General features: G+C 54.1%; 2 protein-coding genes and 1 long non-coding RNA gene across 17 annotated transcripts; 2 read left to right on the top strand and 1 right to left on the bottom strand.

Moving 5' to 3' along the window:
* Positions 1–970: 970 nt before the first annotated feature.
* CMKLR1 (chemerin chemokine-like receptor 1) lies at positions 971–11,603 on the bottom strand. 13 transcript variants are annotated; one of them, XM_072935971.1, is made up of 4 exons: positions 11,363–11,603; positions 6,838–6,980; positions 4,757–4,845; positions 971–4,319 (listed from the first exon to the last, which is right to left on the bottom strand). In XM_072935971.1, exon 4 carries the CDS (start codon positions 4,248–4,250, stop codon positions 3,162–3,164), a length of 1,089 nt encoding a protein of 362 aa, XP_072792072.1. In that variant the 5' UTR covers positions 4,251–4,319; positions 4,757–4,845; positions 6,838–6,980; positions 11,363–11,603; the 3' UTR covers positions 971–3,161. The 13 variants fall into 13 exon arrangements, with proteins under 13 accessions (XP_072792072.1, XP_030141196.4, XP_072792073.1 ...); XM_030285336.4 differs by lacking the exon at positions 11,363–11,603 and adding an exon at positions 9,839–10,410; XM_072935972.1 differs by lacking the exon at positions 11,363–11,603 and adding an exon at positions 8,512–9,015 and having other exon boundaries at positions 6,811–6,980.
* A 13-nt stretch (positions 11,604–11,616) lies between these two features.
* Positions 11,617–14,680, top strand: LOC140685129 (uncharacterized). The gene is made up of 2 exons (XR_012058352.1): positions 11,617–11,758; positions 14,330–14,680. It is a non-coding gene; the product is annotated as an uncharacterized lncRNA (long non-coding RNA).
* An 8,184-nt stretch (positions 14,681–22,864) lies between these two features.
* On the top strand, positions 22,865–27,785 carry FICD (FIC domain protein adenylyltransferase). 3 transcript variants are annotated; one of them, XM_030285500.4, is made up of 3 exons: positions 22,865–22,940; positions 23,709–24,044; positions 25,292–27,785. In XM_030285500.4, the coding sequence occupies exons 1-3, from the start codon at positions 22,865–22,867 to the stop codon at positions 26,362–26,364; spliced, it is 1,485 nt and encodes a 494-aa protein (XP_030141360.4). In that variant the 3' UTR covers positions 26,365–27,785. The 3 variants fall into 3 exon arrangements, with proteins under 3 accessions (XP_030141360.4, XP_041575207.2, XP_072792298.1); XM_041719273.2 differs by lacking the exon at positions 22,865–22,940 and adding an exon at positions 22,989–23,007 and having other exon boundaries at positions 25,292–26,525; XM_072936197.1 differs by lacking the exon at positions 22,865–22,940 and adding an exon at positions 23,019–23,059 and having other exon boundaries at positions 25,292–26,525.
* The last annotated feature ends 113 nt before the right edge of the window (positions 27,786–27,898 follow it).

Raw genomic sequence — 27,898 nt, 5'->3', positions numbered from 1 at the left:
GGGCTGGCAGATCCCTGCACCACCAGCCCTGGAGCTGCAGCTCCCACCCAGCCCTTTCCCTGGATGCTAATTCCAGTTAGTGCACGTTCCCCTGGAGCTGCCCGTGGTCATTAACCTCCTGCTGCCGTTAATCAAGAGGACTTTGTTAATTAACAGCTAAGGATGTCTCCAGCTGAGCAGCGCAGGGGCGGGATCGGGGTCACCAGGATGCATCCAAGGATCCTTGATTTAATATATTGGAGCTTCCCAACACTCTGGGGGAGTGCAGCCCCCTCCCCTCCATGAACAAAAATATCCAGCACTGCAAAAAACCCAAGGAATGCTGACAGGATCCATCCTCAGCACCCTTGGAGATTCCAGAGCTGCAGCTCCTGCAGTATTTCGGGAATATCAGAGGAACTGGGGCAACACTGAGCTGCATTTCTTTGCCACTCTGCCAAAAAGGGAAGAAAAACCTGGCTGAGGAGGCTGAAGTTTTCTGAGGAATGTTTTTTTTTTCCCTGTTTCTATTTTATAGACTTATAAAAATGTGCTTTAACACAGCCTGGGCGAGCTGTTTGCTGCCTGTCTCAGAGTGTTGGGAACAGAAATCCCTGATATTCCTTGGGGATGTTAATTCAAAGCTAACAGGGTCCAGCAGGAAAAACCCAGTGGATTTTTCCCTTCTCTTCCCCATCCTCATCCCAAAACCTGCCTGGATGAGGAGAATCAGAACAGGAGGGGACAGAACACCAGCACTGGTGTCTGGATGGATGTCGGGGTGCAGCACTTGGATCATCTATGGGGGATCTCCCAGAGCCCATCCAAGAGGCTCAGATCCCACCTCAGTCACTCAAACCCCATCCCACTGCTCCTGAGCTCTTTCCACAATTCCAAATTGGACACCAGGGATCAGGAATACACACAGGGAAGGGACTGCTCAGTGAAAAACCCTGGGATCCTTCCCACGCCACACATCGAGGTATTTGTCTGGAAACAGAGGTTTTATTAAATAAGCAAACGGCTACAAAAATGCACCCAAATATTTGGGAAACTTGGGATTGCCAAGCTGCCATTGCAGGGATGATTTAACCCCAGGGTAAGTACCAAGGCACTGCGCTTTTTTTTTTTTTTCTTTTTTGTTTTTTTAAAGCTGTTTGGAGTAATAACAGATGGGTTTGAAAAAAAACAGACACCAGAATTAGCGAGGAGCATCCTGAATCCATTATGAACATCCCAGCACCAACCTGAGGGGCCATGGGATGACATCCAGTCCTTGAGCCTTCATCCCACTGTTCCCACATCCAGGCCTTCTCCAAACCTTGAGCCCAAAAAGCCCCAGAGGCTGCTGGCTCTGGGTACATCCCACTCCCACTGCTCCCTAAACAGATCCCCTACAAGTTCTGTGTGTCCCTGTGTGTCCATCTGTCCCATCCATCCCATCTGTCCTATCCCACTCCGAACAGGATCCTGGCAACATGCCAGCAATATTCATTAAATGCTGGGGAAAATGAGCAAGAGGAGCCTCCTCCCACCACCAGAAAGGCCCTGCAGCCTCTTAAGGCACTACATCTTCCATGGGTATGGATCCAGCATGGATTTTGGGGGGAAAAAAATCTTTGGGGATCAGGGCTGGGAGTAGCTGTGGGCTTGGCCATGGGACGTGGTGTGGAGCAGGGATGTGTGGCAGTGCTCCTGAGGGAAGTGGGAAAATCCCAACCCCCGGAGATGTGGAGACAATCCAGGTGCTGAGTGTCCCAAAAATCCAGGCACTGAGTGTCCCAACAATGCAGGTGCTGAGTGTCCCAAAAATCCAGGTGCTGAGTGCTCCATCACACGAAGGAGGTGATGCAGACCGAGCTGGAGCAGCGAGGCAGCGTTGGGGCGGAGAGGATGCCGGATAATCCGTCTGAAATCCCGAAACCCCGCTCTGATCCTCAGTGTTCCCACGGCTCAGTTACCGGGGCTTGACTTGTACCTGCAGCTGGCACAATCTGCTGCCTGGAAATAGTTCCCTGGGGAGCTGCCTCCCCGTTTTGTTTTTCCATTTTCTGATTTCCAAGGAAAGCTATAAATAAATATTTTGGCTTCTGTGGGCACCTGGGAGCAGATTCTTCACTGCCAAAACCTGCACAAAACTCCCTGAGGGACCCCCTGAAATGCCCCCAGAGGCACTGGGGCTGTCCAAAGCCAGCTCCAGGGAGTGACACAGAAATGAGGGTGACACTGGGGCCGTGGTGAAGGAGCCCTAATGGAGAAGGAACTCCCAAATCAACTGGGTGTGAAACTGGATTGAGGTGGTGGCTTGGCCCATCCTTCACAGCAGAGTCACCCACGAGATTCCCAGAGTGTCCCAAGGTGGGATGAGACAAAATCATCCCACAGAATCAACTGGTCCCCCCAGGAAGCAGCGGGCAACAGAGCCAGTCTCCCCTGGATGCAGGAGGAGACAGCAGTTCCTTCCCAGGAGCTCATTCCCAGCTCATGGGCCTGTTCCTGGTCCCAAACATCCACCTTTGCTGCAGGATGTACCGTGTGGAATGTGCCCATCAAAAGGAGGTTTAAAAAGTCATTTCAAATGGACCTTTCCCTCTTTCTTCTCCCAGTTTTCCATGCTGGTGACCCTGTGTGTGAGCCCAGTCCCACACTGGAAGGTGGCCCTGGCTCTGCATCACTTAGAAGAAATTTGAGACTTCCCAGTTCTTTGAGGTGAGATATTCCAGCCCCTCCTAAGGACACTTCCCAAAAAAGTCACAAACACCTTGTTCTGGTACCAAAATACCTCAGGGATTTACCATGAGGAGCCACACAAAGACATGGGACAAAGGAGTGTCACCAATTTGGCCATGGCACAGGAGATGTTTTCCTGATATCCTGCACCAACCATGGTGCCTCTGGAAGCACCAGGAAAGCCCTTCCTGGCTCAGGCAATGCAGTTTGGATGGGGACACCCAAAAATGTCTTCTTAGATCGGCACAAGGATTTTTGCAATCCCACACGGGATCAAGGCTGGTTGTGTCTTCTCCATACTTTGGGGGAGTCCTTCCCCTGCAGCCCCCAGGCAGCAACACCAGTCAAAAATGGGCTGTAGGACAGTGCTGGACAATGCTTGACCCACAACCAGGACCAGTCACCGTCACCGTGCCAACACCACGGGATCCTGTCCCTCCTGCAGGCTGAGTTTAGACAACCGTTGTCTCTTTCTCAGTCATGGAGGAGACCTTGGAGAAGCTCCTGTGCACGATGCTGGAGTGTCCCGTCTCCTCGCTGAGGGCGTTCACCAGCCTGGAAAGGAGGGTCACCTTGAACTTCTTGAAGTCCTGGCCCATGAAGACGTAGAGGACGGGGTTCATGCAGCTGTTGGAGGCTGCCAGAGCCGTGGTGAGCGGGATGAAGATCTCAAACACAGAGCGGGGCACTGCGTCGGGCACCGTCTCCAGCAGGTTCAGCAGGTGGTAGGGACTCCAGCAGAGGAAGAAGGTGACAATGATGGTGACAATAATCTTGAAGGGCTTCTTGGACTTTGCCAGGCGGTTCCGGCGCAGGTTGAAGACGATGGCGACGTAGCAGAAGGTGATGATGGTGATGGGGAGGATGTACCCGGCCAGGAACCTGGTGATGTTCACGGTGCGGTGCCTCATCACCGACAGCCCTTTGTAGGATTTATTCCAGGAGAGGGAGAAGTTGCTGAAACAAATCACGGAGTCGCGGATCTGCATCGTGTCCCGGAAGACGAGCGAGGGGCAGCTCATGACGACGCCCACGCTCCAGATGACCACACAAACCCCGTAGGCCAGGTTGGTGGAGCGGTGGTTCTGCGACCACACCGGGAACACCACGGACACGTAGCGGTCGAAGCTGATGGTGGTGAGCAGCAGGACGCTCGTGTACATGTTGAGGATGAGGAGGAAGGAGTTCAGCTTGCACATGGCCGTGCCGAAGATCCAGTGGTAGCCCATGGCCGTGTAGGCGATGTTGATGGGCAGGAAGATGTTGAAGAGGAAGTCGGCCACGGCCAGGTTGAGAAACCAGACGGCGTTGACCGACTTCTTCATCTTCAGGGTGATGATGGCGATAACGAGGCCGTTGCCCAGGATGCCCAGCACGCAGGACACGCTGTAGATGATGACGGACAGGACCCTGGTGATGTCCTCGGGGTCGTGGGCCGGGCCTGCCCGCGCGCCGCCGGTGTCCTCGTAGGAATAATCCGAGTAGTCGCTGTAGTTGTTATTGAGGCCATCCAAGTAATCGGACTGGTTGGGAAACGCCATGGTCCGTGCGAATCCCTGGGATCCCGGGGATCTGGGACACCGGGATCTGCAGCCAGGGATGTTCCCCTGCTGAGCAAACGCTTGGTGTTAATCACAGAAGGGACAAGGGTCCCCAATGTGTGTGTGGGAAGTGGGGACAGGGAGAGAAGGGACAAACACGCAGGAATGGGGGATCCCGTGAGAACCCCACTGGTCCCGAGGAGCTGCTCCCGCAGCTCCTCCCTCATTTCCACCCCCATCCATGAGACATCAGGACGTGATTCAGTCCCTCAGCTCCACCAGAATGTGGCTGCAGCCTCATCCTGCAGAAAACGTGGATTACCCGCCTACTTCCAGGGGGAAAACCGGGATAATGCTCATTAACAGCTCATCAGCAGCTCTGACTTTCCAATCTGCAACATATTATGGCTCCTCTCTAATTTTTTTTTTTTTTTTTTAACTGAATTGGACTGAAAACCCAAAGGGAAGCTCCCCACACACCCCGCTGACACCAGGCACCCTCTCACCTCTCTCTTCTGTCGGGATGGGGTTCAGGTGACACTTCAGCGTCCCAGGGCACAACAGCAGCTCCCTCCACTCCGGCCTAAGGCAGGAGCTGTAACATTAAAGCCAGGATCAAAGAAAGGCCACTCGCCCACGGATGTGGGGTTAAAGGAGGAAACCCAATCAGGGTGTGGCAGTAATTAACCCTGAGCAGCCTCCCTCGGGGGACTGTGCTGGCCTGGAGACCCTCCTCACCTCCAGTCTAGGGAAGGTGGGATCCTGCCATGATCCCAGCAGTTTTTGGGATAACCCAGGACAGAAATCCCATCCTGTACTCTCTGCACAAGCACCCGACACGAGCAGCATCCTCAAGTGCACACGAAGAACCGACCAATCAACCACGGGTTAATGATAATAAATAAATAAATTATTATATTAAATCAATAATTCAAGGTATAAACGAGGTATACATTATCTGCACAATCTATTTTATATCCTGCATTCTCACAGGGTTGTTTTCCTGACTTAACTGATGCCCTTTATGTTTAAATATGTTAATTTTGGTAAACCAACAGCATCGCCTGCCATTGTCCGACTCTGGGCTCCAGAGCCTGGATTGAGGGGGGTTCAACCTCTCCCCTGTAAGAATCCAGGATATAAAATCCCCTACCTGGCTCAGGAGGGTTAAAACCAAAACTGAAAGCCTGATGAGAAGCACAGAGCATCCCACACGGACGTGTCCTCACAGGAGGGATGTGGGGACGCCCAAGGACCCTCCCTGTTCCCGAGGCGTTTCACCCCAAAGCTCCCCCAGCCCTGCTTTGAAATTCCCATGGTGTTTGTGTTGGAAGCTATTGTTTCTCCCTGGGCTTTTCCTGCTGTTCCTTCCTGCCATTGCTGTTGCAGAATCCCTGGCCAGGGGTGAAATCCCACCCTGTCACCTCCCCCTGGCCCAGCTCCGGGGGACGATAAGCAGCCAGAACAAATGAGGTTTGAGTGCAAAGTTTGGGAATGAGCTGGAGCTGGGGAGAGACCTTGTCCCAGCAAAACCTTCACGGGCAAAGAGATGAATTGAAGTCGATGATCCGGTGGAAGGAACAGAATCAGCAGAACTGACTCTCTCAGCGATGTTAATGTTGATTAACGAGGGTTGCTTTATGGAACTGGGATTTCAGGTCACCCCCTTGCCAAAGGCAGAGCCCCAGAAAGGTGGGGGAGCCCAGAACCCCATATCCCTCCCACCCCACCCCATTGCCTCATATCCCATCCCACTTCATTGCCTCCCATCCCACCACACCCCATTGCATCATATCCCACCCCATCCCACCTCCCACCATCCAGAGAACCCCAAAGCTCCCTGGACTTGCTCCACAACCCCCTTTGCCCCTGTGGTGTCATCCATGGGGCAAGTGAGACATTCCCACCCCTCACCCTGACCCCACATTCAGCCCCTGCTCCAGAGGGACAGGAGAAATTCCCACTCCTCTTCCCACTGTGTCCACTTCCATGATTTTAAAGTAAAATCTGCCCTTTATTATTATTTTTAATTGCTGTGCCTGATGACTTTCAGCTCATTACAAGACTAATTTTATTGGATTATTTATCTGAATTCTCTGTTCATTTTGCCCTGTCAGCTTGGGCAGGGATTGGTCTCTGTTCCCAGCTGGAGTGAGGATAGCAGAGAGCAATGGGAACAGCAGGACTCTGCTTCCCTGTGGGATTTGGCAGAGGATGGGTTTGTTTCCAGCAATCCCAAACTCCACAGGAGCAGCAGGCCAATCCCACCATGAACATTCCAGATGGGCAGGATGGGCACCAGGAGCCCAGACCTGCTGGAAAATCATCCAGCAAACTCCCACCTGCCTCTCCAAAATTCTCCCAAAAATTGAGAGTCCCAGGGGCGGCTGCATGAAACCTCCTCATTTCTCACAGCAAAAAAATTCCAAAGTCTGGGGAAAAAAAAAAAAAAAAAAAAAAGCCACATAATACTAAGAGTGTTTCATTGGTCCTCTGAAAATTCCCTGCTCAAGCCAAAACCACTGTTCTCCCTTCAATCTATTAATCTTTGTCCTCCTACCTCAACAAAAATGAGCAGAGGATTTACCCAAAATAGCCTTTTCTCCGTCACTGCCGCAGCTGTGTTTGTCTTGGTACCCAGGGAAGGCCGGGTGGGATCCCCGACGGGCGGCTGGAGCACCGGCAGCATCCCGCCGCATACCGGGGGAGGATGAGGTCAGGGATGTTGTTCTTGGGAAGGCAACAGGAAATCGAGAGAACAGCAGAAAATGTTCAAATCCAGCTTTTTCTGGGCGAAAAAAACCCTCTGTCCCGGCCAAGCAAACGGGCGGGGGACGGATGTGAGCGGGGACAGGCGGCGGGATCGGGACGCGGGGAGGGCAGGGGATGCTCGGGCAGCGATGCCAGCGGTGCCAGCGGGCAGGGCGGTGCCAGAGCCCGCTCCAGGAGTTTATAGGGATGGGCAGGCTGCCAGCACCGCCTCCTGCCCCCTCCGGCCAGGCTTTTACTGGAGGCACTGCGACAGGTTGAGGAGAACTGATAGAACCTAATCAAATCAAATCAAATCAAATTAAATTAAATCAAACCAGCAGAGCAGCTTTTGAGTACATCAGATCCTGCCTGAGCTGTCAAAGTGCATCACGCTTTGATGTAAAACATGAAATAAATCTGTCTGGGACCTGCCAGGGCTGGCTCTGCAGCACTGGGGAAAGTGGGGGAGCCTTTGGGTCGGTGTTTGTCCCCCCCTAGAAAATTCTTGTCCCCGGATAGATCAAACAAAGCCCCGGGAACAGCCGGGTCCGTGCCCGCCTCCTCCCCGGCAGCTGCTCTGCTTTTCCTCCCTTGGAGCCCTTCCCTCTCCTCTTCCCACCGGCGGTTTCCGAGCTCCCAGCGCACCCCAAACCCCAACCCCGCTTCCTCCGGCCGTGGGAGGCGCGGGCAGCTCCGGCACAGCTTCCCGGGAGAGAGGGGGAATTGCCGGCAGATGTTTGGGAAGGGCTCGGGGTAAAACAGGAGCTCCACGTCCCTCTGGAGCTGCTGGCACCAGAGCCCCGGGTGTCCCTGCAGGGCAGGGATGTCCCCGGGGACAGGAGGCAGCCGCTGGTCCCTGTTCCGTGGGGGTTCACAGCTCTGGCTGAGCTCGAGTCACACCCTCGGGTTGGATCCCGAGCATCCCTAAGAATTCCAAGGCATCTACCCCATCCCAAGCTGGATCCGAGGCCACCCCATCCATCCCTCTGTCACCCACGTGTTCCCAGCCCAGGGTTACATCCCTGCAGGGATCCAGCTCCCAGGAATCTCAGGGAGAGAGGCACCAAATGGGAAAGCAGCTCCGGGTACCCAGCTCCAATTCCCCTTTGTTTTGGCAGGTGATTGCCGTGGCAACAGATGCCACAGGGATGAGGCTGCTCAGCATCCCACTCCCACCCGGGACACCCGGGATGAAGCCCCGTTCCTCGGTGGAAATCCACCACCAGCCCATGGAGGGGGAGTTCAGATCTCCAACCCCCAAATCCAACCTGCCCAAAAGCTGCTCCTGGCTGATTCCAGCCCTGCCACCACCCCTGACCCCTCTGTCCCGCTCCAGCGGGCTGGGAAGGACACAGAGATGTGGGATGCCATGGGAGGATCCCGGGCTGGAAATTCTCCCAAACCTCCCCCAGCACCTGGAGACCCCCAGGGCAAAAAGATGAGGCACAACCACGGGGGAAACTGAGGCACAGAGCTCTGCTCCAAGGGCAGTGGGAAGCTTAATCCCTACCTGCATCCACTCAGGCACATCCCAGTTCTCCATCACGGATCCGGGACCCCCACACCCGGCAGCCTCCGGCATCCCCAGCCTGTCCCTGCATCCCTGAGGCTGAGGCTGCACTCCACCCGTGTGAACAGCACAGGAAAAAGGGAATAGCTGGAAAAGGCAGCCTTAAAAAAGCTGCTGTGCCCAGGGTGGGACAGAAAAACATGAGTCAGTGTTTATCTGGGCAGAGCCGGCCGGGCTGAGCGGGTCAGGCTGGGATAGGATGGGATGGGTCCCACGGATCCTCCTGGCCACAGCCATGGGGGAAAGTGCCCCAATCCTGCCAGAAAAAGGGGTTTAATCTCAAAATTTGGGTGAGGAAAGGCCCCTCCCAGGGTGAAACTCCAGCAGAGGAACCCGGCCTTCCCTAGCAGCAAGTGTTGAAAGAGCCACACTGTTCGTAAAATCCCGGCCTTTTGCTCCATCCATTCTGCTCTTGGGAAGGTTTGAGGATTAAAGGGGAAAAATTTGGGTGTTTGCACCTACACAGGCAAAGATTTCCTTGAAAAGGGGCAGTTTGTACTTCTGAGCTGCTTAAAATGACTCGGCTTCCAAGATAATAAAAGTTCTTTCATCTCCTCTGCTGTCTTCTAATAATCCAAGGTTTTCTCCTGGCACTTCTCAGGCAATAAAAAGATGAAAAACCTCCCTTTTCCAGAGCATCCTCCCTGCTGCAGCCCAGCAGTGCAGTGATGCTGTCCCTGACCACGGCCTGGGCTTTGTCAGGGGACAAAACCTTGGGGACATCACTCTGCATTTGGGGCACACAAAGGGAAAGAAAGCCAAGAAAACAGAAATGGGGCTGCGGGAGGGGCGTGACCCCGCAGGGGATGTGGCATGGCAGGGGACAGCAGGCTCAGCCCCCCCTCGAGTGAGGAAGTCACCCCAGATCCGTGGGAGCATCCTCCCAGCTGTGCTCCGTGTCCCCAGCTGAATGCTGATCAGCACGGCAAAGAAAAGCCACCCTGTTCTCCCTGTCCCCAGCAAGGGGACACTGCCACACTGTCAGGACATCAACCCCCCCAAATTCACTGCCAGCTCCTCTCCCTTCCGTGCTGTTTTCCCACCCCACAGGCTGCAAAGCCCAGCTCCAAAAGAGGTTGGGGTTGTAGGGAAAATTAGGGGGTTTGGGGTGAAGGACAATGGGGATCCCAGAGATCCCAAACCCACTGTAGAACAACAGGGGAGCAAAAAAAAACTCAACTGGTTGCAAATCTCCAGCAAACCCTTCCTCCCAAATCCCTACAAAAAATAGAAATTAACAAATATATATGAATCCAGAGGTGTTTACCTGAGCTGGATAAATCCCCAAGGAATTTTCAGCATTCAGAGGCTGGATTAGACCTCTCTGCTTCTCCTCCAGCCCCGTTAGGGCTGGCATGGGAATGACCCCGGGCTTGTGGCTTTGGCACCCAGCTGGAGCTGACACGGATATTGCCGAGCTGCCTCATCCCGAGGAGAGGCACATGGGATGGGAGGATGAGGAAAATAAAGGCAGCCCGTGGAATAAACCCGCTGCTGGCCTCAGCAGAGCTGCCAGGGGAAGGGGGAAGCTCTGGGGGAGGATGTTGAATTTGCGGAGTTCAGCCGGACACAGAAGGGGATGTGGCAGCAGTGACATGTCCCATCCACCACAGCTCCTCTGCTGCCCACAGTGGCTTGGGAATCTCCTGGGAGCTTTGGGAAGGGTTTGGGTATCCCTCATTGTGAGCACTGCCCTTCACCCCTGCTCCCCAGGCCCCCCAAATCCCTGCACTGCTGCTGGGATGCTCCTGGCTCACACACACAGGAGACGGGGAACCCAAAGCCATTCTTGGGGTGCAGGGAAGAAGAGAAGCTGCTCACGAGTCCTGTCCATTCCCAGCTGTTCATCCCACAGTGCATTCCGTGTGAGGAAATCAGTCTGGCCTGCTTTGTACCCCCAAAGAGAGGGTCACCGTCCTGACCTCAGCCCTGTGCCTGCCAGGAGCTGGAAATCACCAGTGGCATCCACAGTGCAGCTCTGGAGAGGCCAAATCCCTGCCCTGAGCCGGGATAGCTCAGCCAGAGGGAGATGAAAACACCTGGAGCAGAAGCTGCACCACGCTGTGAAAGAGCATCACCTCCCAGCAGAGCTCCCACTGCTCTCCCACACCCAGATCCGTGAGTTTTCCAGCTCTTGGCTTCTCCCACGCACAGGGAACAAATCCCAGTTCCCTCAGAGCTGCAAAAGCCCCACCCAGGTGTGACCAGGGGACAGGGGGTGATGCCAGCAGGGAGTGGTGGCAGGTGGGAGGGAGCTAAAGGCCACCATGTCCCGCGGCGTGGGGACATTGACCCCGTCCCACGTGGAGGAGCTCCCGTGAGAGCCAAAAAAGAGGAATCGGAGGCGTCGCCAGCTTTGCACAACTCTGTGTCGCAACTCTGTGTCCCTGAGCTGAATCAGGGCTAGAAAAATGCTGATGTGCCGGTTCCTGCGGGGAAAGGAGAAGCCCCAGAGAGGCGTGAAGTGGGCAGGGATGTGCCAATGCCCTCTGGAGCCAGGCTGGGCACTCGTGACAGGCTCCCCGGTGTCCCTCTCTGCCAGGAGCCCCGGGATGTTCCACACTGGTGGCACCTGTGGCATGTCCCCAGCAAGGTGCAGAGGAGCGGTGCCCCAGGACAGCGGGGGAAACACAGCCCAAAATTATAAAAATTATTATAAAAATGATTATAAAAATGATGAGAAACACGGAGCCGGCTGGGGAGCGGCACAGGCTGGATCTGCCCCATGGCTCTGCCACCTCCTCCTGTCCCATCTGCTCCCCAGTGTCCCCACCAAGTGACCTGTCCGTACCTCGCGCGGTGCCAGCGCTGTCCCGCCGCTCCGTGCCGGGCAGGACGAGCTCGGGGTGGCAGCGGGATCCCATTGCCAGGCGGGATCCCAGACACAGGCACGGAGCCGCTCCCCGCCGCTTTTAAGGGAGCGGGGAGGGAGTTGCATCCATCACCGAGGGTTTTTTGGCAGCGCGATGCTCGGCGAGCGAACAGCTGGGAGAGGGTGTGCCGCCGGGAGCTGGGAACGCTGGCCGGGATCACAACCCAGCGTGAGGAAGCAACAAACGCTTCCCGAGGGGCCTCTTTTCCTGTGCCCCCCCTCCCCGGGCCCGAGAACACCGTCCCACCGAGGGATAACGGAGCCCGGAGCGCTCCGCAGGGATGCTGCTCCAGCCGGGAGCCCGACGGGAGGCAGGTGGGTGCTGTCCCCACCCCGGGTCAGCCGCTGTCCTCTGCTCCCCACACCGCCCCCAAATCCTTCCAAGACGTTGAGTCACTTCCCTTCAGGCAAATCTGGCTCCCAAACGCCGTTCCTGCTGCTCAGGGGCTGCTTTTCCCCGATGGATTTCATTACCACCAGGATGCTGCAGATGCTTCCAGGCAGCCCCCCCAGCCCGCAGAGGCTCTGTGGTGGCAGCTCTGTCACCCCAGCGCCTTTAACACCTGCAAGAAAAGTTCTTTGGGGACCACAGAGGGGATGGGAGAAGCTCCAGAGTCCCCCGAGTAGGAGGGATGGGAAAGGCTGGATGCAGGGATGGGGTTTGGGGGGACAAACAAGAGGTTTTTGGGGCAGCCCCCCAGACTGGGAGCACTGAGCAGCGCAGCCTCCACCCACACAGAGCAGGAGGTTTGGATAACCCCAGGCTTGATGTGGCACCGGGGAAATTCCTTCCCTCCCCACGCAGATCCCGCGCTCCCAAACCTCACCCATCCCAGTCCCAGCACCCATCCCAGTCCCGGCACCCACCCCAGTCCCGTCACCCATCCCAATCCCAGCACCCATCTCAGTCCCAGCACCCATCCCAATCCCAGCACCCATCCCACTCCCAGCACCCATCCCAGTGTCAGCACCCATCCCACTCCCAGCACCCATCCCAGTCCCGGCACCCACCCCAGTCTCAGCACCCATCCCAGTCCCAGCACCCATCCCAGTCCCAGCACCCATCCCAGTCCCAGCACCCATCCCAATCCCAGCACCCATCCCAGTCCCGGCACCCACCCCAGTCCCAGCACCCATCCCACTCCCAGCACCCATCCCAGTCCTGGCACCCATCCCACTCCCAGCACCAACCCCAGTCCCAGCACCCATCCCAGTCCCAGCACCCATCCCAGTCTCAGCACCCATCCCAGTCCTGGCACCCATCCCAGTCCTGGCACCCATCCCAGTCCAGGATTTTCCCCACTGGGACACCCCAGAACCAGCTCAAGCAACACTGCCCCGAGTTTGCCACCAGCCATTCCAACCCTATCCCAGCAGAAAGGAAGTTCATCTACCACGAGATACTAATTAAGGCGAATTAATTACCCTCAGCTGTAAAGACAGAGCAAAAACCATCCTGAATCCAGCCAGCAAAGGAGAAAATCAACTGCAAACTGATGAGATTTCCTTTTGTGTGTCTGGAGTTCAACGGTGCCACCAAGAGATGCTCAGACCAGGCAGCTCTGGGTGGCACCAGCTGGGACCTGGTGGGAGTTTTTGGACTTCCCAAAACCACACCAGGGCCTGCTGGGGCTGGGAATGCTCAGCTACAGATGCTCCTGCACGTGGCCTTGCCAAGGCCTGAGCCCGGGACATGGAGCAGTGACCGAAATCCCGACAGCTCTGAGGGCTCCAGAGCCACGGCCCAGCTCAATCCCAGTGCTCCCAGCAAGGCTGAGCTCTGCAGCCCCCCAGAACCACCCACCCCAGGCACCTGCCCCTTCCCCACACCCAGGCAGGAGCAGGATGCTGGTCTCACCCTGATCCCCGTGTTCAGCAGGATGAAAGGAAACCACCATTGTCAGAATCTGAGCTATTGATGATCCCAAAATTGCAAAAAGTCTCTGTCTGTCAGCCCCGCTGCCAAAGCAGAAGCCATAATTGGTCTGTGCTGTTTCAAGGTTGTTTATTCTGTTTATCTCTAACATGTTCTGCTGCCCTGCCGCAGCTCTGTCCTGCAGGGCAGCGTGTGGGGCTCTGCCCTCAGTGGGATGTTACAAACATTAAATACCACAAACTACCTGTGCTGGATTTACAATAACGTGCCAATATCTGTCACCTACGTTGGACAGTGTGTCCCCAGCCTGAACCAACAGAAAAATGCCAACACCACAGTGAAACATGGAGGGCATGAAGAAGGAGGAAAGGACAAGACACACCCAATTTCCTCCATCTTGTCCCCTTTGGACCCCTCATCTAGAATCCTAAAATTTTACTTTTGCACCTGTGCCACACTTAATTATTACTTCTATCAAACACTCAGAGCTGGTAATTCATCCTGTGAGATTGAAAACACTTTTCCATGGACAGAGATCACAGACAGTGTCTCTGGGGGCTCTGTCCAGGGGGGTTCCTGACCCCTGCCAGGGTCCCAGCTCTGGATTCCCACACACACTGACGCAGGATATGATTTCCCATCCCGAGCGTTTGCGGGTTGGGTTTTTTCCCTCCGGGGCACTCAGCAAAGCCCTGCGGAAGGACAGATCCCCTCTCCCAGGGCTGCCGCTGGAGCGGGATCCCGCAGGAGCAGCGCCGGGAGCGGCAATTCCAGGCGCCGCAGCCTTTGGCAGTTGTCATGTCCTTGGCAAGCGCCGAGTGCCACCCACACCGAGCAAAGCAATTAAAGCTCGGAATTGATTTGGGCTAATTAAACGCCCTGGTGCAGCTCCCTGCCGAGCCGGGATGCAGGGATGGGGTTGGGATGCAGGGATGGCACCGGGATGCTCATCCGGAGTCCGGCAGGTCCGACCCCTCCGGCTCTCTCCCTTCTTCTTCCCTCCCACACAGGCGCTGGGAACCCGCCTGATTCATCCCCAAACAGATGTTGCAGTCGGTGGGGAAGAAGCTGGAGGAAGTTTTCCCTCTCCAGGGGAGCTTTCTCCGGCATCCAGCAGCACTTTCCCTCGCCCCGGGCAGAGCCGTGGGGATAAATGGGATAAAGGAGCTAGGCAGGACAAGCCAGGAGGTTCCCGCTGCATATCCCAGCTCCAAATGCCGGGTTTAGAGCTGGGTTTATGCCCTGGGATAAATCTGCCCTGCCTTTCCCACAGGGAGCTCATCCCTGGCTCCACACCCGCTGCCTCCCCATCCAAGCACAAACTCCCTGCCCAAAGAAAGAAGCCACAGACAGGATGTCCAAGAGACGGCTCCCGTTCCCTTTTTTCGCTGATTTGATACAACCACGTGAAAAAAAAGAAACAAAACCAGTCCCAACCTTGTGCAACCCGAGCTTATAAATAGCCCCAGAAACACAGCGGGGCTGGGACAGGGCGACCAAACCCCGCTGTGCTCCTGGGGCTGGCACCACATCCCTGCATCCCACCCCTGGCATGGGCAGCTCAGGGATCTCCACACCCCAAATACCCTCGCAGAGCCTCTGGTTGCCTCCAGTCTTGGATCATTCCCCCCATTTTTCCATGTGCGTCCCTCAGAGCTGTGCCAGGGGACAATTCCGAGTTCTCGGCTCCCAAACCCCACCCTTGGCAGAGGAGGATTGATGGGAACATTCCCGGGACACAGCTGGGCCCTGTTCCATGGATTCCCCCATCTGTGGCATCACCCAACCCCTCCCATCCCCATCCTGATGGAAAAGCCACATCAGGAGATTTCTCCATCATTTCCAATTCCTGCTGGAGCAGGGATGAGGAATTGCCAGGCACAAACACTTTGTTGTTGCCTTGGAGCCCCTGAGCAGGTGACAGACAGGATGTCACCTGCCCAGGGATTTATCAGCAGAGGTGGCATCAAATCCTGGAGTGATTTGGTTTGGAAAAACCTTAAACTCATCCCATTCCATTCCCTGCCATGGACACGGACCTCTTCCACAGACCAGGTTGCTCCAAGCCCCATCCAACCTGGCCTTGGAATAAGAAATTCCATTTAAAAAATAAGAAATTCCATTAAAATGCCTAAAGGGCTCCAGGTTTGGATGCTGCCCATCCCACTGGAAAGTGGGAGATGCTGACAGGTTTCAGTTCCTTGTGCTGGGAACTGCTGGAGCTGAATTCAGCCTCATCTTTCACCCTGAACTCCTTCAGCACCACCCCAAAATCCTCTGGATGTGCTTTTCCTGCTGCTGGTGTGCCGAGTGAAGACACCAAACGTGGATAGAGGGGAGTATTCCTGAAATCCCCCAGCAATAAAATCAGTGGGATCTGGCTGATAAGACCCCTCAGGAAACTCCCAATCCTTTAAGGCACCAGCTGGATTTTTCTGAATAACAATAGATTCCTTCAAATTCCCAAACACCCATGAGGAAATCTGCTTCATTTATGGTTTTTTAATTAATAAACCCAGTTTTCCTTGCAATCAACATCTGGGAACTCACCATTCCATGGAGCAGAGCCGTGCAGGGACATGTATTTTTGAAGCTGACTGTGCCAATGGCCCCATCCTGCTTCCCATCACTGGGATGGGCACAGGAACTGCCCAGCTCGGGGTTGGGAAGCAGCTCCTTGTGGGAAGGTTCAGATTCCTGCCAGCTCTGAGCAATCCGTGCCTTTTTCGGGATTTTTTTGGCTGGGTGGGTGGCCTTGGTGCAGGTTCCCTAAGCTCCAATTGCCCTGGAATTTGTAAAAATAACAGTAAAATGTGTTTTATTCCTGAGCCTTTGCCAGGCTGGGATTATTTCTGAAATGAGGGAGTTGCTCGGTGGTGCCAGGGAGAGGTGGGGGTACCTGTGCCCTCACTGGGGTTCCCCGCAGCATCTTCCCTGAGGGGATCTGGATCACTGATCCCAATATCCAGAGCTCAGCCCTGTGCTGGATACAACCCTTTCTCCCACAGGAGCCCAGTCCCAAAATCCAGCTGTTGTCTCAGAATTATTGAAATAGATCCAGAAATGCAGGGATCCATCCAGAGGGGGCTGTTGATGGAAGTCAGATCCACTAACACGAATGAATTCCTGATTTTTATTCCCTAAACAGTGCAGAGGGAATCCCTGATATCCATGGCCTGGAGTGGATGCAGAAATTCCCCAGCACTGCTCCTGCCTGATGGAGAATGGAGCTCCCAGAAAGATTCAGACATTGGGAATACCTTAGAAATCAATAGGGATAAATTGAAAATTCGGGCAGGACTTCACATAATTCATCCACTCTCCCTTAAAATTTTTTTGGGGGAAAAACAGGTTGGGAAAAGGGAATTTGGGATACTCTGGCTGGATGTGGCTTCCCTGGCACATCTGGCTGGGGAGAGGATGTCCAAGGAATTAATTCTGTGTGGAAATCACTGGAATGTCAGGAGAGCTCTGATTTATCCTTGGCATTCCAGTGCAGGAATTCATTCTGGCCATGGAATTCCAGCTGCTTTCAATGCCAGCAGAAGCTGCCTTCAAGGAGCCATAATCCCCAAGGGAATTAAAATTAAAAACTAATGAAAACAAAGGCATTTCCCTGGATATCCCACCTGAAAGGTGGATGCACTGGGGGTACCCCTCACCCTCACCCTGCCATCTTCCCAACCCTGCAAATCCCTGCAAAAAATCCCCTGTGGAAAACAGGGAGATAATGGGATTTAGGGGAAGAGGAATGAGAGGCTGGATGTAAGCAGACCCAATTAGTGGAGGGGTCAATTAAGAGAGAGGTGATTGGGATATTGGAGATCCCAAATCCCTCCTTGCTCCGAGGACCCCACGTGCTCGTCTCCCATCGTCGCTCCCGGAAAATTCCACCATGAAGGATTTAAACGAGTCATTTATCAATTAAATGTGAGCTCTGGCAAATTAAAACCTGTCCTCTTGTTTAATTAATAGGGCAGCTTTATATTCGACAAATTAGGGAGCCTCTTGATGAGCTAATTTGTTAATTAATGGAAGCCTGGAGGCTCTTTATTAGATGTTGGCACCTCCGAAGTGCAGCTCCTCCTTCAGGAGCCCTGGGCTCAGGCTGGGAACAGCCCTGGCAGTGGATTTGCCATGGGAGAGCTCTTGGCATGGCTCCTGGCATTCCTGGGATTTATGGCAGCAGTGCATTCCCCTTTCCCTTCCCTTTTCTTCGGGAAAATTTACATCCCTTGCCAAGGAAAAGCACAGGATCCTGCAGCCAAACGGAGCTCAGAGCTGAGCCAGGGTGGAAAGAGGGAAAGAAATTGATAAAAAATGGGAAAAAAGCCTCTGGCCCTGTCCAGGGATCTGTGTTAGGTGGGAATCAGCGCTGTGGGTGGAGGATCCAGAGCTCATCCCAGCAGATCCAAGGATTCCTGAGTGTCTCCAACACCCAGATCACTCCCACAGGGAAAATGAATCCCCCAGGTCTATCCAGGTTCATGGATCAGCCCTTTCCCCCGTGCCAGATGGCCACAGCCACCCCCTCCCAGTGCTCCCAGTACAAACCAGTGCCAGCATGGTACCGGTGGGATCCAGGAGCTGCTCCAAAGGATGCCACGGGAAGGGGGATGGCAGCAATCCCAGGACAGGGATCCCAAAAGGAGTGCTGGACCAGTAACACCAGTAAGAGCAGAGACTCCCTTATCTCAGTTTTCCACGGACTGGCAGTTCCTGGGATGTTTACTCAGAGCCTTTAAAAAGCAACACCAGGTTCACTTTCTGCCACTGGAGTTTGCCAAGTTTCCAGCTTTCCCTGGATCTTATCCCACCCAGGCAGGTCCTGGAGAGAGGGCACAGCTTGCTCAGATCCCAAAGGTGCAATAAAAAATCACAGTGAAAGGCAAATTCCTGATGGATTTTCCACAAACACTTGGCAAAAAAAACCCAAAAAAGTAAAAAATTGCTGTCAAAGCTGTCCTTATTTGGGTGCCTTTTCCAGAAGTTGTGCTCTGGCTCTGGATCCTGACCCATTCTTCAGGAATGCCAGGCACAGGGAACTCAGCTGATGCTGGGACACCTCCCTAATTCCTGCTGGAGTGTGACCCTCAAACACTTTTCCCAAGGCTGATGCATTCTCATTCCTGCCCTGTGCATCCACAGCCTCCCTGCTGCCACAAGGGATCCATTCCCACCCTCTGCCTCTGATTCCCAACACATCTGGGGCTCCAATCCTCCAGAGAAATCTCAATTTCAACACCCCAAGAGTCTCTCTCCCCTCCCCACAAGAAAAGGCAATTCCAGAGCTGTGTCCTTATCCGCTGCAGCAGCAGTGGAAGAAAGAGAAGCAGATGCTTTTCCTCATGGCATTTCTCCTTCCACAGCCTAACACACATAAAAAGAGAGAAAAAAAAATCAAAAAAACCAAACCTTGGAATAGGATTTACAAGCTAATTAGGCAGAGAATCGATTTGAACATCACTGGGATACCAGAAAAATGCCAGCTGAGCTGGGAAGGCTTGGGCTGGTTTTCCATGGAAATGAAAATTGCCACAGGCTGCTGGAGGCAGGAGCTGGAGCCATTCCCTGGGAGGTCTGAGCCCTCTCCCACCCCCAGCAGCCTCCTGCTTTATCTCCAATTTGTAACATGACTGTGAGAGGGGAAGGAAAGGGAATTTCCCTTCCCAACAGGAGAACATGTGAATTCCTGTGCCATGGGATTAGGGAGAAATCCAAGATATGCTGGAAAGAAACACCAGCTCCTTTTGATTCCTCTTCAGCAGCACTGGTTTCCTAAATCCCAGCCAAAATTCCTGTTCCTATACTCCAACAGATTTCACACCAAGGGAGCACAACATGGAATTGCTTCTTTTTTAGAGGGATGGAGGCACCTCTAAACCCCTGCAGGTCTCTCTGGATTGATCTGTGACATTATCCCAGTTATCCACCAGCCAGCATCCGCTCCCCTGTCTCTCAGGAATTATGGATCTACCCAGGGACACAAACTCTATAATTCTAATAAAATTTTATTTTATTTCACCAGCAAAGGCACAGGGAAATCATTGTTTGTTTGCTGCTCAGACCCCTGAAATTCCAGGAGAAAACGAGATTTCTCTTGCTTGCATTAGATCCTGAGTTTTTCCCCATCTCTGCTGGGTTTATTTGCAAATTCCCACTGCTCCTGTTCAGCTGCCAAACACGAGCAGGGAGCTGCCAGTGGCATTCCTTTTGGGAAGGGACAGGGAGCCTGGCACTGCCCCCTCCCTCTTCCTGTTGACAACAAAGCCATTAATTCAAATTAATGTTGAATTTAACATTCCAGCTCCAAAGGAATTTTCAGCCCAGGGTCAGGACAGGAGACCTGCAGCAGCTCCCCAGCACCTCTGCCAGGACACAGCTCTGTCCCCAGCATCCCTGCACTGCCGTTGCCATGGTGACTGAGCATTGTCCCCTTTCCTGCCACTTTTAAGGAAAAATGTCCCTCCACAGCACAGGGCTGTCCCCAGAGCACTCCCAGGTGGCCTCCAGGACATCCCACGGGACACCCTGGTCCCAAAGGACAGGGATTGCTGCCCACGAGGAATTTCCTCCAGCCTGGAGCTGACCATCACCAAGGGAAACAAAAATCCAGGAGGATCCAGTCATCCCCACATTTAAACAGGGGGGGTTGAAGTGAAATCCAAGCAGGGAAGAGCTTGAGGCCGTCCAAGACCAGAAGAACATGGAAAACTCGGGGCCAGCACTGTCCCCACAGCTGGTGGCACGTGGGAACCCAGAGCTTCCCTCTGGCTGCCCTGGCAGGTCTGGGACCCCCCTGGACAGAGCCCCCAGAGACACTGGCTGTGATCTCTGTCCATGGAAAAGAGTTTTCAGCCTTACAGGATGAATTACCAGCTCTGAGTGTTTGATATCAGTAATAATTAAGTGTGGCACGGGTGCAAAAGTAAAATTTTAGGATTCTAGATTAGGGGTCCAAAGGGGACAAGATGGAGGAAATTGGGTGTGTCTTGTCCTTTTTCTCCTTCTTCATGCCCTCCATGTTTCACTGTGGTGTTGGCATTTTTCTGTTGGTTCAGGCTGGGGACACACTGTCCAACGTAGGTGACAGATATTGGCACGTTATTGTAAATCCAGCACAGGTAGTTTGTGGTATTTAATGTTTGTCACATCCCACTGAGGGCAGAGCCCCACACGCTGCCCTGCAGGACAGAGCTGCGGCAGGGCAGCAGAACATGTTAGAGATAAACAGAATAAGCAACCTTGAAACCAGCACAGACCAATTATGGCTTCTGCTTTGGCAGTGGGGCTGACAGACAGAGACTTTTACAATCTCAGAATCATCAATACCCACAAATTCTGACAGTGGCACTGGCAGCACCCACAAGCAGTGCCACCCTCGAGCGTGCCAAGCTGCTTCTGTGCCCTCCCAAATCTCCCCTGGCACCTGCTGAGCTCTGACAGCTGTCAGGACCGAAGCAGGGGGCGAGATGAGAAGCTTAAAGGAAAAATAGCTCCTTTTGTAATCTGCTCCCACGGCACTCCCACCCTCCTCCCTCGTCCTACCCTGGGGATGGGGCTTGGCTGGAGCTGGAGCTGCTCAGGATGCAGCACACGGGGTGTGATGTCCCCTCGGTGGCAGGAGGGGTGGCCACCCCCATCCCACTGCTCCTCTGGCAGCTGGAGAACATCATGGAATGGTTTGGGTGGGAAGGGAATTTCCAGATCATCTCAGGGCACCTTCCCCACCCCAGGAAGGAACAGCACTGATGCACCTGCCTGACCACACCCCGATCACATCCTCCAAAGGGGTGCCAGGCAAATTATCCCAAGGATCAGCCTTGGGAAGCACAAGCTCTGAGCTGCTGGTACACCCAGGAGCCCAGGAATCCCTGAGGGAATTTTATCCCAGCACAAACAGTTCCAGAAGGAAGCCAGGGCCTTACTCAACCCCCAAATCTGTTTTGCAGGATCGGTGCCTCCAAAGGCAGAAGTGGGGGGATGCAGCAGGTTGGGATGTTCCCATGGAGCAGGAGAGGAGTCAGTGCCATCTGCCGGCTGGAGCGACCCAAATCCATGGGATGGAGAGGAACCAACCCCAGCCTCACGCTAAAACTTCCAGGATCCCTCTGGAATGCTGCTCCGAATGTAAATTCCCCCAAGGGTCCAGCTGGGATCTGTCTGATCCGTGTCCAAGCACATTGAGAATTCCCAGGGCAACCCAGCAGGACTGGGAGCTCTGATGTGCCACAGCTCCCTTCCCACCTTTGGGATCTCCCCTTGCTGCTCCTGACAGAGTCACACGTGGAAATCCTTGGATCCACACTGAGGAAGTGCCAAGGATCCGCAGTGTTCCCAAGGACGAGGTAGCATCGTCAGCTTCTCCCTCAGCTTGGACCTTCCAAAGGCACCAAGAGGCATCAGAGCTGGGATGAGCCACCAGGCACTGCTGCCTGAGCTGCTCTGCTGGAGTAGATTTAATTAGGGAATAGATGCTAAGTGTCTTTATCACCATTTAAAAAGGAAAACTCATCCCTGCTCCACAATTATGCCAGAATTCGCTTTAGGTGCCTGATCCCTGAGGAAAACACAGGGGGAGAGGAGGGATTTGCTCCCCCAAAGCTCTCTGCAGGCATCTCCAGGCTCCTGCTGCCTTGGGGGACATTTGGGGCTGCAGGGGTGGCCTGGGGCTCCGTGAGCTGCAGGGATCCCAGAGCTGATCCCGCAGGCTGGGTTAGGGACGATGGCTCATCCATCATCACAGCTCACCCAGCTGCTCTTGTCCAACAGTAAAAACAACCATCCTGCTTTTCCTGCTGAAAACAAGCCCCAAAGGGGGATTGTCTCTGGGAACTCCATTTGCAGAGGAAGGAGGATGGAGTGGGGGCAGCACGAAGCTAACATGGATTGGGATGCTGGGCATGGGCACAGCTCCTTCTGAAATACAGTTTAAATACCCCTGAATCCATTTCTGACAAACCAGGTTATTTTTTCCCTCCTGCATCTGGTAGAAAACCACCTTATCACCTTGCTAGATACTGATTCTGAGGGAGTTCCCTGCAATTATTTATAATATTAGCTTTTCCCTCAACTTTTTTCCCCATCTCTCCCTGTTCCTGGCCTGCAGCAGAAGGAGAGGCACAGGTGGGGAACACCTGCAGCTTCAGGCCAAAAATAAAGAGGGCAATATCCCGAAGGGCCGCGGGTGGGCAACGGGAGCTCTGTATCAACAGACAGAGGTGATTTTCCATGGAAATGGCCACAAATGGAACGCCATGGAATTTAATTAACCCTTTGCGAGCCCCGCCGCGCTCCCGTCGCCTAGCAACAGCACGACATGCCCTTATATGGCAATGTGCCCGCCCACTCCCCACTCTCCCTTCTCATTGGCTGTGCGTATATGATTGACGTGTATTCTCGCCAATGCCCACCCTCCACGAGCCTCTCCCGCGCCCTGTCCGCAGCGCTATGCGGAAGTCGGTGCAGGAAGCGGAGGGGAGGAGCGCGAGGGACGCGTCCGCTGCGGCAGCCAATGGGAGAGGAGCTGTGGAGCGGCTCGGCCAATGGCAGCGCGCGGGGGGCGGGGCCGGGGGCGGGGCTACGGGAGCCGGCAGCGGGCGGCACCGGGAGGCGGCAAAGGTGGGGAGAGACCGGGAACGGGAACCGGGAACGGGAAACGGGAACCGGGAACGGGAACCGGGAACGGGTACAGGGAACCTGGAACGGGAACGGGAACCGGGAACGGGAACCGGGAACGGGTACAGGGAACTGGAACCGGGACAGGGACAGCGCCGGAGCGCCTGGGCTGAGGGGAGCGGCGGGTACCGGGCAGAGAAGACCCGGCGGGATTCCCCCGGGGTTCAGACACCGGTGGAGGAGAAGCGGAGCGTGGGGAGGGATCCCGGAGCGGTGCACGAAGCTCTGGCTTGGGGATGGCTCACAAGCCCGGAGGAGAGTGTGCGCTCCGTGATCCCCGCGGAACCGGATAGTAAAAGGGTTTTTAAATCATGGGGATTTAGGGTTAGAAGGAAAGTGAAGCTTAGGAGGCCCTGAGAAAATACCCTGGGAACGTGTGGGCTTTGTACCTTGCTAGAACTGCACCTGTGGAGCTACTGCATGATAAATGATAGAATTGTTAGATGTGATGATTGTTTAGTAAGTAAACATAATTACTGTTTAGTCGTAAGAATAATCATGAGAAACTGGTCAGAAGCTTGAGAAAGATCACGAGAAACTCACGCAATGTATACAACAGAACAATATAAGTTAAATAATTAAGATTTAAGTTATATAATGATAGAATATAAAATATGTTCGGCTCGAAAGCCGTGTCGGAGTCAGATTTGGGTCTGTACCCCTGATTATTTCAACAAAAGCACAGCACTCAGAGCCCCTGTGTGTCCCCAGGTGGGAGCAGCGGCGAGGGAGATGCTCCAGGTGGCCGTGCTGGAAGCAGGATGAACCTGGTGGCGATGGCGACCGACCCCGAGCTCCAGTGGGTGTCCCTGTGGCTCCGTGTCCGCTGGGCGGCCGTGCTGGTGCTGCTGCTGAGCTCCCTGGTGATGCTGCTGCTGCCACTGGCGGCTGTGGACAACCAGTGGCACGCTGTGCTGAAGGGACTGTCCCTGCTGAGGAGCAGGCTGGGCTCCTCGGGAATCAGCCGGCTCACGGGGCAGAGCACGGAGCTGAGCGTCACCTCCAAGGGGCTGGAGCTGCTGGTGCCGAAGGGAAAAGCATCCCCAGGTGAGAGGGGCATCCTCAGGTCCAGGAGATGCTGGAGAGGGTCCAGCAGAGGTCACAGAGGGGATGTGGGGTCTGGAGCATCTCTGTGATGAGGAGAGACTGATCTCAGTCTGGAGAAGGGAAGGCTGGAGGGAATCTCAGCAATCCATACAAGCATCTCCAGGGGAGATGGTGCAGAGGATGGTGCCAGGCTCTGCTCAGTGACAAGGAGCAGTAAACTAAAACACAAGTTCCACCTCAGCATGAGGAGGAAGCTCTTTCCATGAGGGACAGCTGCCCATGGAGTTGTGCATCTCCCTCCATGGAGATGTTCCAAACCCACCTCCCTGCTCCATGTATCCCTGCCTTGGCAGGGGCTTGGGGTAGGTGATTTCCAGAGGGCTCTTGCAAGCCCCCAGAACCAACCCAGAGATCTTCACCTCCTTCCTGGCCACGTCCCTGATGGGAGTGACACTGTACCCTGATGGTAACAAACTGCAATTAAGTGCAATTAACACTGGCTGTAAATGACCCTGAAGTCAGGCAGGCCCTCACCAGCTCCTTGACTGCATTCCAAGGCCCTGTGCTGGCATTGCTCCATCTCTCCAGAGTTTTTCCTCATGTTTTCAGTACTGGTAACTTCTGTGGAGGCAACTGGAACACGGAGAGGTGGTTTAATGCACAGAAATCTGGGCTACACAGCGTTAACCCCCAAATCCTGGCACAGAACAGCCTTTCAGGCAATGTCAGGCTGTGGCTACGGCCAGTATCAGCCAGGACATTAATTTGGAAAACACTTAAAGGAATTACTGCGATACCAGCACTGTATCTTTGTTTGCATTAAATCTCTTACTGCTGGGAAAATGTTGGATAGTTCAGTGGAAAAACAGAAGTGCTGTTGGCAGCCAACATAAAAGTGCTAACATTATAATTTCACCTAAAACAATGCCAAGGGAGCACTGTTAAAACACTGTTTCCTCCCACATGAAGCAGTTTGGTGGCCACCTGTGGCCACCTTGAGCCTGCTGCCCACAGGTCCTGCCTCCCCACACTTGCTGCCTCATACTCAGCCTGGAAATGCGGCATAAATCTCTGGGATGAAAAGCTGGAACACAAAATCTGTTCCAGTTCTTCAAGACTGGTTTTGTTCCATTTTTATATCAGTGAGCAGTCATAGGATATCCTGAGTTGGAAGGATCATGGAATCCAGATTTCCAGAAGTTTCCAGTAAAACTCACCGCCCTTTATCTGTTACCATTTCATTCCAGAGGTGAAGTTGGAAGCCAGAGCAGCTCTGAATCAAGCCCTGGAGATGAAGCGCCAAGGGAAGCGGGAGAAGGCCCACAAACTCTTCCTGTACGCCCTCAAAATGGACCCGGATTACGTGGACGCCCTGAACGAGTTTGGGATCTTTTCTGAGGAGGAGAAGGACATCCTGCAGGCCGACTATCTGTACTCCAAAGCTCTGACCATCTCCCCCCACAACGAGAAGGCTCTGAGCAACCGGGGCCGGACGCTGCCCTTGGTGGAGGAGATTGACCAGAGGTACTTCAGCATCATCGACAGCAAGGTCAAGAAGGTGATGGCCATTCCCAAAGGGAATTCCGCCCTGCGCCGGGTGATGGAGGAATCCTACTACCACCACATCTACCACACGGTGGCCATCGAGGGGAACACGCTGACGCTGTCCGAGATCCGGCACATCATCGAGACCAGGTACGCCGTTCCCGGGAAGAGCCTGGCGGAGCAGAACGAGGTGATCGGCATGCACGCGGCCCTCAAGTTCGTCAACACCACGCTGGTGTCGCGCATCGGCTCCGTCACCAGCAGGGACATCCTGGACATCCACCGGCGCGTGCTGGGCTACGCCGACCCCGTGGAGGCCGGGCGGTTCCGCGCCACGCAGGTCTTCGTGGGCCACCACATCCCGCCCCACCCGCAGGACGTGGAGAAGCAGATGGAGGAGTTCGTGCAGTGGATGAACTCGGAGGACGCCATGGGCCTGCACCCCGTGGAGTTCGCGGCGCTGGCGCACTACAAGCTGGTTTACATCCACCCCTTCGTGGACGGCAACGGCCGCACCTCGCGGCTGCTGATGAACCTGATCCTGATGCAGGCGGGGTACCCGCCCATCACCATCCGCAAGGAGCAGCGGGCAGAGTATTACCACGTGCTGGAGGTGGCCAACGAGGGCGACGTGCGGCCCTTCATCCGCTTCATCGCCAAGTGCACCGAGACCACGCTGGACATGCTGCTCATCGCCACCACCGAGTACTCCGTGGGCCTGCCCGAGGCGGGCGGCGCCGCCCGCTGCAAACAAACCATCCCCGTCAAGACTTGAAGGGTTTTGGGCAAACTCAGGAGCTGGTGAAGCTGAGGGAGAGCAGAACTCCAAGGCACTTGGTGTTCCTGTTGGGGAATGACTGGACAGGAGGTGTCATTTGAGTGTTTTGTTTATTTAAACTGTCTTACATTTGATTAAATTAATATAATTTATTTATATACATGATGCCAAACAGAACTGGGGATGATGGCTGTGCACTGGAAGGAGGGCGGGGAGAGATGTCAGAGGGCTCAAAAAGATGAACTAAAATTTAATTTCTCCTTAAAACTGAGCTTTGAGGAGCTGCTTCAATCACAACCCTTCACCCAGGCAGTCAACTCAACTGTCTGACTTCAACGAAGTCTAAACTGAGTTGGTTTTGTGTGGCCTCTTCCCTGTAGCTCCAAAACAGATCCCTGAAGGAACAGCACTCTCCCAGCTGTGTCCACCAGACACTTTGGTGTCAATCACAAAGGTACTGAGCAGGAAGGAGGCTGAACTCCAGCCCAAAGGCATCTCTCCCCTCCCATTTCTGTTTCTGTGGCACTTTGCATGTTTACTTTCAGCTGCCTTTCCTGGGGGGAGTTTTGTACTAATGGGAAGTGTTTGGTTTAGGATTACAGGTGATAGGAGTGGAACAAGAGGAGAAAAGCTCTGACTTACTTGAGGGAGAAGGACTCGGAAAACCTCAGCCAAGAGGAGCCCTGGGAAAGCACAACTGTCCTTAGACATTTCAGTGGAGGGGCTGGAAGGAGCTTGTCTGCAGAACTGTGGGCAGAAAAGGTCATCAGGCAGAGCCAGGAGACACCAGTTGTGCCAATTTGGGAAGAATGTGTACAGGAAGTTTGCCAAAAAACTTCAGTTTCTTTAGTCTAGGCAAGGGAGCTTTCACAGTTAATCACTGGTCACGTCATTACTCTGGTAAATGTGTCAAGAATCACTCGAGGCCTCTGTGCTGCAGGGGCAGTGCAGTGCCTGGAGCTGCTGAGCAGTTCAAAGAATCACTTTTTCCTTGGTTTTTAAGGTAAAAGTACCCACACATCTCCCTACCCCAAACCTGTCAGGTGTGTAACAGCATCATTGACCCCACCACCTCCAAGCTCACAAAACTTCTATTTAAAATCCCAGTCTAGAGCATTTAACCCCTTGACAAAAGCTGCTGGGCTGTCCTAGGCTTATTTTTCTTCCCTTTTAACTCTCTCTTACCTGACAGGGAGTTTAGGACATATTTTTGGGAAGCAGAAACCAGGACGAGACTAGGAGTTCTCTGAGCACTGCTGCCAGGGAAAGCAGACAATACAGGAGGAAAGGTGTCCTGTCCTTACAAAGCATGTTATTTTTGTAGTGCAACCCGAGTATAAATAATGCACTTTAGAGCTCTGTGGGGGGGAAAAAATGTTATTTTAGTAACAGATTAATAAACTATTTTAATATTAAAATCTTGGTTTGGAAGAGGCTGTTTTCAGAGCACACTTGGCTGCAGTGGCTGTGGAGGAGGAGAAGCCATGGGAGAGATCCTGGTTCCCTCAGCCATGTGACAACATGAGCAGAG

The sequence above is a fragment of the Taeniopygia guttata genome, chromosome 15 (assembly GCF_048771995.1).
Source record: "Taeniopygia guttata chromosome 15, bTaeGut7.mat, whole genome shotgun sequence".
NCBI classification, from domain to species: Eukaryota; Metazoa; Chordata; class Aves; order Passeriformes; family Estrildidae; genus Taeniopygia; species Taeniopygia guttata.
The sequence above is the reverse complement of the archived record's forward strand: the minus strand, read 5'-3'. Positions and strand labels throughout refer to the sequence as shown.

Excerpts from the sequence above, each read along its gene's own strand:
- CMKLR1 (XM_072935971.1), bottom strand. The coding sequence starts at position 4,250 with ATGGCGTTTCCCAACCAGTCCGATTACTTGGATGGCCTCAATAACAAC.
- FICD (XM_030285500.4), top strand. The coding sequence starts at position 22,865 with ATGGCAGCGCGCGGGGGGCGGGGCCGGGGGCGGGGCTACGGGAGCCGG. Across the intron at positions 22,941-23,708 it reads GGCACCGGGAGGCGGCAAAG|GTGGGAGCAGCGGCGAGGGA; the intron begins GTGGGGAGAGAC and ends GTGTGTCCCCAG. Across the intron at positions 24,045-25,291 it reads GAAGGGAAAAGCATCCCCAG|AGGTGAAGTTGGAAGCCAGA; the intron begins GTGAGAGGGGCA and ends ATTTCATTCCAG.